The sequence below is a fragment of the Esox lucius genome, chromosome 12 (genome assembly GCF_011004845.1).
Source record: "Esox lucius isolate fEsoLuc1 chromosome 12, fEsoLuc1.pri, whole genome shotgun sequence".
NCBI lineage: Eukaryota > Metazoa > Chordata > Actinopteri > Esociformes > Esocidae > Esox > Esox lucius.
This window is the reverse complement of record NC_047580.1, coordinates 35,892,450-35,904,647: the sequence shown is the minus strand read 5'-3', so window position 1 is coordinate 35,904,647 and position 12,198 is coordinate 35,892,450. Positions and strand designations below refer to the sequence as shown.

The 12,198-nt window shown below is 41.6% G+C and overlaps 1 protein-coding gene across 1 annotated transcript; it reads right to left on the bottom strand.

Moving 5' to 3' along the window:
• Positions 1-1,042: 1,042 nt before the first annotated feature.
• LOC117595380 (proline-rich extensin-like protein EPR1) lies at positions 1,043-1,919 on the bottom strand. Its single transcript, XM_034295849.1, has 2 exons — positions 1,778-1,919; positions 1,043-1,587 (listed from the first exon to the last, which is right to left on the bottom strand). Exons 1-2 carry the CDS (start codon positions 1,917-1,919, stop codon positions 1,043-1,045), a joined length of 687 nt encoding a protein of 228 aa, XP_034151740.1.
• Between the last annotated feature and the right edge of the window lie 10,279 nt (positions 1,920-12,198).

Here is a 12,198-nt window from a genome sequence, read left to right as displayed (position 1 = left end):
TCACTGAAAACCTTCCTTTCGACTTTTTTGGAAAGGAAAGAAAAAGGCGCAGTGGTCTCTTAATTTTTTCCGGAGTTGTACATCAGATGGGCTTTACGAATCTTCTGAACAAGACAATGCTTTATATAAGTTGGGGTTTATGACTCTTCTGAACAAGACAACCAATTTTGTCCGTTGGGGTTCATGACTCTGTTCTGAATAACACACCCATATATATCAGATGGGCTTTATGAATGTTCTGAACAAGACAACCATAAATATCAGGTTGGCTTTATGATTGTTCTGAACAAGACAACCATAAATATCAGATGGGCTTTATGACTCTTCTGAACAACAAAACCACATATATCAGATGGGCTTTATGATTGTTCTGAACAAGACAACCATAAATATCAGATGGGGTTTATGACTCTTCTGAACAACACAACCATATATATCAGATGGGCTTTATGACTCTTCTGAACAAGACAACCATATAACCATATAATATATCTGTTGTGGTTTATTACTCATCTGAATGAGAAATCCAGAAATATCAGTTGGGGTTTTTTAATCATTTGAACAATACAACAATTTATATCAGTTTTTGACTGATATAAATGTATGGTTTATGGTTTAAGACTCTCTTCTGAACAAGACAACCATATATATTGAGTTGGGGTTTATGAATCTCTTCTGAAAAAGACAACCATGTATATTGAGTTGGGAGTTTACAACTCTTCTGAACAAGACAAGATCTGATGATCAAGAGAAAACAGTTTAACTGAATTTCTGAGGAAACATTTGTCAAGTGCAGTAACTTTGAAGTAAACATTTATGTGACCAGGATTACAGTGCAAGCATATGTGGTTGTGGTGTTGTTTGTGTGTGTGTGTGAATGTGCACGTGTATGTGCTTGCATTTGTGTGTGTTCAAGTGTTTGCACGTGCTTGTGTATCTGCATGTGTGTGGCCTGGGTATGGAATTGGAGTATAGGACTGGGCTATAGAACTAGGTATAGAAATTGGATATAGGGAAGGGGTATAGGGCTGGTGTATAGGGATTAGGTATGGGGCTGGGGTATATGGCTGGTGTATAAGGCTGGGGTATAGTGCTGGTGTATAAGGCTTGGGTATAGGGCTGGGGTATAAGGCTGGGGTATAGGGCTGGGGTATAGGTCTGGTGTATTGGGCTGGTGCATGGGGCTGGTGCATGGGGCTGGGGTATAAGGCTTGGGTATAGGGCTGGGGTATAAGGCTGGGGTATAGGGCTGGGGTATAGGTCTGGTGTATTGGGCTGGTGCATGGGGCTGGTGCATGGGGCTGGGGTATAAGGCTGGTGTACAGGGCTGGTGAATAGGGCTGGTGTACAGGGCTGGTGAATAGGGCTGGTGCATGGGGCTGGGGTATAAGGCTTGGGTATAGGGCTGGGGTATAAGGCTGGGGTATAGGGCTGGGGTATAGGGCTGGGGTATAGGGCTGGGGTATTGGGCTGGTGCATGGGGCTGGTGCATGGGGCTGGGGTATAAGGTTGGGGTATAGGGCTGGTTTATAAGACTGGGGTATATGGCTGGGGTATAGGGCTGGTGAATAGGGCTGGTGAATATGGCTGGGGTATAGGGCTGGGGTATAAGGCTGGGGTATAGGGCGGGTGTATAGGACTGGGTAACTATACACTAACAGTCCAGTACAACACACACGTGATCCATGATATACCCATGTACCCTTTACAGGTAGGTGGGAACAACAAAGTTGTTCCCACCTACCTGATTATTATACGACTCCACCCCCTCCCACACCCTCGACCTCTCCCACCCCCTCGGTCTCTCCCACCAGGCTGATCATTATACGACTCCACCCCTCGGCCCCTCCCACCCCCTCGGCCCCTCCCACCCCCTCGGCCCCTCCCACCCCATCGGCCTGTCCCACCAGGCTGATCATGTGTCTCTGTGAAACCTGGGCTTGGATGAAAGAGGTGAGATGCTCTGGGGATGACAACTACACCATATTAGCAGCACTGGGACCAACGCCAAACATAAGGAGTGTGTGTGTGTGTGTGTGCATGTATGTGTGCGTGCTCGTTTGTATGTGTGTGTGCGTGTGTGTGTGTGTGCATGTGTGCATGTTTGTGTGCATGTGTGTGTGTGTGCATGTGTGTGTGTGCATGTGTGTGTGTGGTGTCAGTGTCAATACTAATTGAGTGTTGGGTGTGTATTTAAGGAAAATGTTTCTTTTGCCGTTGTTCTTCTTTTCAAAGTGAAACAACCCTGTAGAACACATACATTTGTTTTGTTCTATCCCTGTGGGAACCAGAACTATTATTCCCTCTCCCCTAACCCTAGCCCACAAAGCCTAACCCTAAAACTAACCCACGTTTTTACATTAATCCCAATTGTATATTTAACCCTAAACCTAACCCTTATGCCAAAACAGCCTTTTTCTAAATGTCCCCATTAATCACATTTTCTTCATTTCGTGAGTTAGTACACACACTGACTGAAGACATCTGCAGGCTGTATGATGGGGTCTGACAGATAGTGCATCTGATCTGAAGGGAACAGAGACATTCCACAGCCTGGGAATAAGCTCTCAGAAGAATGCAGGAAGGTGTGTTATTCTCCTCTCTGTCTGACTGTCTCTCTCTGTGTGTCTCTCTCTGTCTCTCAGTGTGTCTCTCTTTGTCTCTCTCTCTCTGTCTCTTGCTGTCTGTCTCTGTCTCTCTCTGTCTCTCAGTGTGTCTCTCTTTGTCTCTCTCTCTCTGTCTCTTGCTGTCTGTCTCTGTCTCTCTCTGTGTCCCTCTCAGTGTGTTTCTCTCTCTGTGTGTCTCTCTCTGTCTCTCAGTGTGTCTCTCTTTGTCTCTCTCTCTCTGTCTCTTGCTGTCTGTCTCTGTCTCTCTCTGTCTCTCAGTGTGTCTCTCTTTGTCTCTCTCTCTCTGTCTCTTGCTGTCTGTCTCTGTCTCTCTCTGTGTCCCTCTCAGTGTGTTTCTCTCTCTTTGTGTCTCTCTCTCTGACTCTCTCTGTGTGTCTCCCTCTCTGACTCTCTCTGTGTGTCTCTCTCTCTGTCTGTCTCACTCTGTGTGTGTGTCTCTCTCTCTCTCTGTCTCTCTCTCTGTGTATTTCTCTGCCAAATGATCTGAAACTTTTACATGCCCCCACTCCCACTAAAACCCTCCCACCCCCTGTCGCTCTCTTCTTCTTTCCCATTTCCTCCTTCTTCCTCTCCCTCCTCCCACCTTCTCACACTCTCTCTCTCTCTTTCTAATCCAGAACCTGGAACACAATGGTTCAGTTTGCCATTCTGTTGGCTTTGTCACCTATGTCCACCTCCCCCCTTAGTTTCTTTAGTACAAAAAACATTTTACTTTGAGAGATCGACATTTACACAAGGGGAGAGAAAAAGAGAGACCAATAGAGAAAATCTGAGAGAAGAAATGTAAAAAGAAGAATCTAAATCAATTATTTGCTTAGAAAAGTGAATGAAAAGTGAATGAAAAGTGAATGTACAAGAGTGAATATTATTTAACCTTTGGTGCATTGATGCTGATAGGGGAAGACATAAGAGCATACTACAAAGAATCATCACAGAGATTACTCATTATTATGTGCAGTGAGTGAATTATAAACATGGTTTTACAGTTGATTTACAGATTTACAGTATCAGTATCATATTTACGGATGATTCAGACAGTAAGTCCTGATTGAATTGTACTGCCTTTATCTGCTATGACTAGAGTCAGAGGGTCTCTGGGGTCAGAGGGTCACTGGAGTCAGAGGGTCTCTGGGGTCAGAGGGTCACTGGGGTCAGAGGTTCACTGGGGTCAGAGGGTCGGTGGGGTGGGATGGGTCAGGTGGGTGGAAAGGTGTCAGAGGGTGACTGGAGTCAGAGGGTCTCTGGAGTCAGAGGGTCTCTGGGGTCAGAGGGTCACTGGGGTCAGAGGTTCACTGGGGTCAGAGGGTCGGTGGGGTGGGATGGGTCAGGTGGGTGGAAAGGTGTCAGAGGGTGACTGGAGTCAGAGGGTCTCTGGGGTCAGAGGGTCTCTGGGGTCAGAGGGTCACTGGGGTCAGAGGGTCTCTGGGGTCAGAGGGTCACTGGGGTCAGAGGGTCGGTGGGGTGGAAAGGTGTCAGAGGGTGACTGGAGTCAGAGGGTCTCTGGGGTCAGAGGGTCTCTGGGGTCAGAGGGTTACTGGGGTCAGAGGGTCCCTGGGGTGGGACGGGTCAGGTGGGTGACTGGGGTGGGAAGGGTCAGAGAGTTGTCCTGGATTTATTTGGGACCATTGTAGAGGGCAGACGGTGGCCGATGACTCTATGGATCCTCTGCAGTGAACTAACACCGGATCAATCAGATGGAGAGGAAGAAGCTGAGGATGGACTCAATGGTTGATGCGTAAACCGGATCAAATGGCCTTTTTTTCAGGCACAGTCGTTGGTTCAGATCAGGGTTTCCCAAACCTCTCTTGGGCCTCCCCAAACTGGCACACCTGATCAAATCACTCAAAGGTTTCAAGACACCTGATCAAATCACTCAAAGGTTTCAAGACACCTGATCAAATCAGTCAAAGGTTTCAAGACACCTGATCAAATCAGTCAAAGGTTTCAAGACACCTGATCAAATCAGTCAAAGGTTTCAAGACACCTGATCAAATCACTCAAAGGTTTCAAGACACCTGAACAAATCAGTCAGAGGTTTCAAGACACCTGATCAAATCACTCAAAGGTTTCAAGACACCTGAACAAATCAGTCAGAGGTTTCAAGACACCTGATCAAATCAGTCAAAGGTTTCAAGACACCTGATCAAATCAGTCAGAGGTTTCAAGACACTTGATCAAATCAGTCAAAGGTTGAAGGGCACCTGATCAAATCAGTCAAAGGTTTCAGGGCACCTGATCAAATCAGTCAAAGGTTTTAAGACACCTGATCAAATCAGTCAAAGGTTGAAGGGCACCTGATCAAATCAGTCAAAGGTTTCAGGGCACCTGATCAAATCAGTCAAAGGTTTTAAGACACCTGATCAAATCAGTCAAAGGTTGAAGGGCACCTGATCAAATCAGTCAAAGGTTTCAGGGCACCTGATCAAATCAGTCAAAGGTTGAAGAATTGTGATGTCTAGGGTGAGAAGACATTTGAGGGCCTGAGGAGAGGTTTGAGGAACCTTGGTGTAGAGGGAGTAGAGAAGAGGTGAGAATTTGTCCAAAACGTCCTTCCTCATTTTCCTCATCCTCATCGTCACTTGTACTGGGACACGTTCGGCAGGGACAGGTTGTCATGCAGCATGACAAAGATGGTCTCCTTACATACATATGTAGTTGTCACAGTATTGGAGGATGTAGAGCAGACCTGGGCAAGATAAGGCCCCCAGGCCAGATCCGCCCAGTTGAGTCATTCTATCCGGCCTGCGATACATCCAAAACTTTTAAAATAATAAAAAATAACTGGTCCGCAGATTACGTTACTTTATTTACTGTTCCATATTTATTTATTTTCAAATTAAAAGTCCTGTGGCACTCCCAGTAACAAGTACAGCAGTATTGTACTGTCTGTTTAAAACACGTTTAAGATTAAACAAGGTATTTGCTTTGCTATGATACGTAGGGACCAGCGCAACAATCCACGCGTGGAAGTTATCATTTGTACGTACTATACGCAATTGATGGCTAGCGATCTCTGGAAATGAGCCTAAGATAAGTTGATAACAAAAGCAGGGTATTTAAAAAACTATTGACAGGAAAATATTTATTTGCAGATAAAGCAACTTGCTTAATATGTTAAGCTAACGTCACAGCAGCTTAACATATTTGCAGAGTACAAGCTAACGTCACAAGAGTACAATTTGCAGAGGCTCTTCCAGAGCAAGCATGCAGCAAAATACTAAAACTGTAACTCGATGCTACAATTCAACAAGTCCAAGCGCAGATGTAGCCATACTGATGAACATCTTGCAGCAGTACCGCACACTTCTTCAACAGACCTGCACACTGCTTCAACAGAACCGCACACTGCTTCAACAGAACCGCACACTGCTTCAACAGAAATGACTCCTGACTTCACCTCACTTGTCAACGCCCATACGAGGCTCTCCTGTTCATATTGAGTGAGTAGCCCTAAAAGTTTATTTCTTGGGTCTTGGCTGCTGGAATCGCTGTCGTTAAAAGCACGTAGTACAAAAAATACATTGTATGAAGTTAGATGAAGGCAATTATATCAACATTTGCTTTGAGTGAAAATCTTCAGAAGTGATTTCATAGACTTATGTCTGCCCTAATAACTATTACACCCATATAACTGTTATACACTATACCCTATGTAATGTAGCTTACTCTGTTGAGTTGAAAGTTACATTTTAAGGCCAATATGTGTTGTAACATTTCTGTTGAGTAATAACCCTAAAAAGGGATTTTTAAGGCCTGTGCCTGCCATAATAACAGTAGTTAACAAAAAAAAAAGTTCAATTATGAAAATAGTGTTGCATGGAAAATAAATGTGCATAAATATAACATGCAAGTTAACAGAGTTAGCTATGTTGTGTGTTTTTTAGGCATGTTGGTTAAAAAAGTAATCTGGCCCACGATGCTCTCTGGCATTTTCAGTGTGGCCCCCCAGTGAAAGATATAGCCCACCTCTGATGTAGAGGATGATGTTGATGACATCGTCGACAGACCTGTTGTCTTGGTTAAATCCTTTGAGTCTGTATATAACGGGCTCATCAGCACAGCACTCAAGAGGTCAACTACAACCAGTGGAGACTCTGATAGTTTTTTGGCTGCCTAATACTTTTCCAGGCAGAGAGGTGGTCTTTGCTGGAATATTGCTTTTCCAGCCTAACTTTTAACCTTGTTTGGTTAATTTCTGATTCATTTTCTTTGGTTAATTTCTGATTTAAGATTTTTCTACTGAAGGATTTGTACCTGCTCCTAAACTCCTCCCCTTTCACAGAGCGCCGAGCTCTTTGGGCTTTCTCATTGCTGCGGCGGATGTGTGTTTGACAGGCTTTACCATTCCGTGTTTCTGTCTGTAGGCAGGGATGAGATACAAGCGTGATGTGACAGAGATCACCATTAGTGTGCATGGAGCTCGGTGTAATACAGACATGGATCTACTGTGTGCTGCTTGCACTCTTCTGCAGAATGGAAAACAAACTGGGAAGGGATTCATTTCAGTCTGTGGTGACGTGGACACTTTGAATGAGCTGGTTGGATAATGCGTTCGTGAGCCTGTGAATAATGTCATTTATTTATGCTTTTTGTCTGTGAAAACAGATGTGATTTCGCCACTCATCTTGGCTGTCGGCCAGCGTATGGCTCCCATAAGCATAGGATATCACAGATTGAAACAATGACTCAGTTTGGCCAAGATTTGAGCCTCACAGAGGCACTCTTTATTGTACATTGTGTTTCGGGTCACTCTCTCTCACTGCCATCTAACTGTGTTTAGTGATGTGTAACCAGTATGTTTTGTGTTTAGTGATGTGTAACCAGTGTGTTCTGTGTTTAGTGATGTGTAACCAGTGTGTTCTGTGTTTAGTGATGTGTATCCAGTATGTTCGGTGTTTAGTGATGTGTAACCAGTGTGTTCTGTGTTTAGTGATGTGTATCCAGTATGTTCGGTGTTTAGTGATGTGTAACCAGTATGTTTTGTGTTTAGTGATGTGTAACCAGTATGTTCTGTGTTTAGTGATGTGTATCCAGTATGTTCTGTGTTTAGTGATGTGTATCCAGTATGTTCTGTGTTTAGTGATGTGTATCCAGTATGTTCTGTGTTTAGTGATGTGTATCCAGTATGTTCTGTGTTTAGTGATGTGTAACCAGTATGTTCTGTGTTTAGTGATTTGTAACCAGTATGTTCTGTCTTTAGTGATGTGTAACCAGTATGTTCTGTATTTAGTGATGTGTAACCAGTATGTTCTGTGTTTAGTAATGTGTAACCAGTATGTTCTGTGTTTAGTGATGTGTAACCAGTATGTTCTGTGTTTAGTGATTTGTAACCAGTATGTTCTGTCTTTAGTGATGTGTAACCAGTATGTTCTGTATTTAGTGATGTGTAACCAGTATGTTCTGTGTTTAGTAATGTGTATCCAGTATGTTCTGTGTTTAGTGATGTATAACCAGTATGTTCTGTGTTTAGTGATGTGTAACCAGTATGTTCTGAGTTTAGTGATGTGTAACCAGTATGTTCTGTATTTAGTGATGTGTAACCTGAATGTTCGGTGTTTAGTGATGTATAACCAGTATGTTTTGTGTTTAGTGATGTGTAACCAGTATGTTCTGTATTTAGTAATGTGTAACCAGTGTGTTCTGTGTTTAGTGATGTGTAACCTGAATGTTCAGTGTTTAGTGATGTGTAACCAGTATGTTCTGTATTTAGTGATGTGTAACCAATATGTTTTGTGTTTAGTGATGTGTAAACAGTGTCTTCTGTATTTAGTGATGTGTAACCAGTATGTTCGGTGTTTAGTGATGTGTATCCAGTATGTTCGGTGTTTAGTGATGTGTAACCAGTGTCTTCTGTATTTAGTGATGTGTAACCAGTATGTTCGGTGTTTAGTAATGTGTAACCAGTATGTTCTGTGTTTTGTGATGTGTAAACAGTGTCTTCTGTATTTAGTGATGTGTAACCAGTATGTTCGGTGTTTAGTGATGTGTATCCAGTATGTTCGGTGTTTAGTGATGTGTAACCAGTATGTTCTGTATTTAGTGATGTGTAACCAGTATGTTTTGTGTTTAGTGATGTGTAAACAGTGTCTTCTGTATTTAGTGATGTGTAACCAGTGTGTTCTGTGTTTAGTGATGTGTATCCAGTATGTTCGGTGTTTAGTGATGTGTAACCAGTGTCTTTTGTGTTTAGTGATTTGTATCCAGTATGTTCTGTGTTTAGTGATGTGTAACCAGTATGTTCTGTGTTTAGTGATGTTTATCCAGTATGTTCTGTGTTTAGTGATGTATAACCAGTATGTTCTGTGTTTAGTGATGTGTAACCAGTATGATCTGTGTTTAGCGATGTGTAACCAGTATGTTTTGTGTTTAGTGATGTATAACCAGTATGTTCTGTGTTTAGTGATGTGTAACCTGAATGTTCTATATTTAGTGATTTGTAAACAGTGTCTTCTGTGTTTAGTGATGTGTAACCAGTGTGTTCTGTGTTTAGCGATGTGTAACCAGTATGTTCTGTGTTTAGTGATGTATAACCAGTATGTTCTGTGTTTAGTGATGTGTAACCTGAATGTTCTATATTTAGTGATTTGTAAACAGTGTCTTCTGTGTTTAGTGATGTGTAACCAGTGTGTTCTGTGTTTAGCGATGTGTAACCAGTATGTTCTGTGTTTAGTGATGTATAACCAGTATGTTCTGTGTTTTGTGATGTGTAACCTGAATGTTCGCTGTTTAGCGATGTATAACCAGTATGTTCTGTGTTTAGTGATGTGTAACCTGAATGTTCGGTGTTTAGTGATGTGTAAAGAGTATGTTCTGTGTTTAGTGATGTGTAACCAGTATGTTCTGTGTTTAGTGATGTGTATCCAGTATGTTCTGTGTTTAGTGATATGTAACCAGTGTGTTCTGTGTTTAGTGATGTGTAACCAGTATGTTCTGTGTTTAGTGATGTGTATCCAGTATGTTCTGTGTTTAGTGATGTGTTTCCAGTATGTTCTGGTTTAGACAGGAAGTCTTACATTTTGTTTATTTTTATATTCATGTCATCATCATCGTTTTAAATGATTGTTTACAGTGTTGTTGCATTGTCATCTATATATCTCTCTAACCTTTTTGTGTCTGATCTGATCTGAATTTAATAGAATGATCCCTGAATCCCTGCCCTCGTAGCTAGCCGATAAAAAACTGTTGTCTGCTGCCCCCATGTGGTCAGATAAAATCCCACCCAACAACCCCAATTCTGTAGCTGAGTCCGTAGAAACCCCACCTGCAGCAAACTGATGTCACACTGCCTCCTTAGCATTTACTGCTTCCCCCCAACTCACACCAGGCTCCACCTGGTGACCTGTGCTTCGTTACATATCCCCCCATGACAACATTCCCAAGGCTCAGCTCGTCCACTTCAGAGGCTGGGAGGAGAGGCAAGGAGGGGGGCAGGAGGTGTAACTCTATCTGTAATTACTCCACTCTTTCAGAACACTATCCTCCATTAGGCTACACATTACAATACATTACACACCTGTTCTGTTCTACCTGCAAACCACCACCGTCTCTCTCCCCTCTCCCCCTCCCCCACCTCTCCCCCCATCCTTTCTCTGTCCCCCTCTCCCTTTCTCTGATTCCCTCTCTTTCCCATTCTACTGCACTATATCTTTTCCTCTCCCCTCATCCCCTCCCAGCTTGTTCTCTGTGTTACTCAGGAGGCACTTGGCTATCATCTGTCCCAGGCTCTTTGTGTCTTTGTGTGACTGAAGCACAGCTTTCCTTTTCTTCTGGTTTTATGATACTCTGCCATGTCACCGCCCAGAGGGGTCATTGGCTGCATCAGACTGGTCTGAAGGGACTGTCCCATCAGGCCTTCTATCATGGAAAATCAGAAAACAATACATTACACTACTGTTTATACCCCAAATGAGCCATACAGTTTATGAAGTATTTTTACTAATACTAGTACCTAATAATATTACTACTTATAATGAATAACTACTATAAATATAATTTTTATATCAATATTTAGATAAACATATATGTTATGTAGATTTATACTAGCTAACATATAACATACTATCAATATTATCTATAAGGATTTACATTGTTTTCAGGAGTGAATATCAAGTACCTGCAGGTCCGGGGATGAACACTGGGTGGCAGTGATGCATCTCATTTCAGTTCCTTAATGTCAGACAGAAGTGTCCAGATGAGCCGAACCACCTGTGATTCACATGTTACTGCCCCATTCTGTGATGGGTTGGTTTAGGAAGGCTCTATGTTGGCATTATCACACAACCACCTGAGAGAGTTGTGTGTGGTTATTAACTTTATATTTGCATTGTTACACATTATTAGTTTGAAAAAAAAAATTTATTTCTGGCTACAAAACTGGTTTGTGAGATTCCAACTAGCTAACCCCATCTCCACAGCACATACAGACTATCATTTAAAAACATGTTTGATGCAGGACCAATGAGGGGAAACTTGTCTTCTACGGTAATATGGTGTTAACCGGTTCTCCAGCACTTAGTGAAGGAATTAACCCTGTTCTGGTCAGAAGAGATGTTTCAGATGGATGTTTTACAGTTTCACATGGATGTCTGTGTTAAACCAACACGTTATAAAGACCTCTTACTAAATAAATTTACCCTCCTTACCAAGGGAGAGTAGCAGAACCTAACATGAGTTGGTCTACAATGACTACAGTATCATCAGTATTAGACATTATCATCATTATAAAACAGAATGAACAGTATCATCAGTATTTAACAGTATTAACAGTATCATCAGTATTAGACATTATCATCATTATAAAACAGAATGAACAGTATCATCAGTATTTAACAGTATTAACAGTATCATCAGTATTAAACATTATCATCATTATAAAACAGAATGAACAGTATCATCAGTATTTAACAGTATTAACAGTATCATCAGTATAAAAAATTATCATCATTATAAAACAGAATGAACAGTATCATCAGTATTTAACAGTATTAACAGTATCATCAGTATTAAACATTATCATCATTATAAAACAGAATGAACAGTATCATCAGTATTAAACAGTATCATGAGTATTAAACAGTATGAAGAGAATCATCACTATTAAACTGTATCATCAGTATCAAACAGTATGAACATCATCATCAGTATTAAAAATTATCATCAGTATTTAACTGAATGAACATTATCATCAGTATTAAATAGTATGAACAGTTTCAGTATTAACAGTATAAACTGTTCTTCTTCATTTCCAATAAATGTTTAGGAGTTTGTCAAGTGCCTGCCATAACATTTGCTTCGCCTGTGTATCTGACCAACACAGTTTTATAACAAAACAACAGTGTCTTTTATTTTTGGCCCGGCATGCCTTCCAAAATATCACACAGTACTTGTGCATTGGAATCATTATTTGGCTCTTGTGTGGGCTTCAATGACATTATCATCATTATTAGACATTATCATCAGTATTATTTGGCTCTTGTGTGGGCTTCAATGACATTATCATCATTATTAGACATTATCATCAGTATTATTTGGCTCTTGTGTGGGCTTCAATGACATTATCATCAGTATTAGA

Bases quoted from the DNA above. Each gene is read 5' to 3' on its own strand.
- LOC117595380 (XM_034295849.1), bottom strand. From the start codon at position 1,919: ATGATCAGCCTGGTGGGACAGGCCGATGGGGTGGGAGGGGCCGAGGGG. The intron at 1,588-1,777 runs GTGTGGGAGGGG...CCTATACCCCAG, and splicing joins GGGGGTGGGAGAGGTCGAGG to CCATATTCACCAGCCCTATT.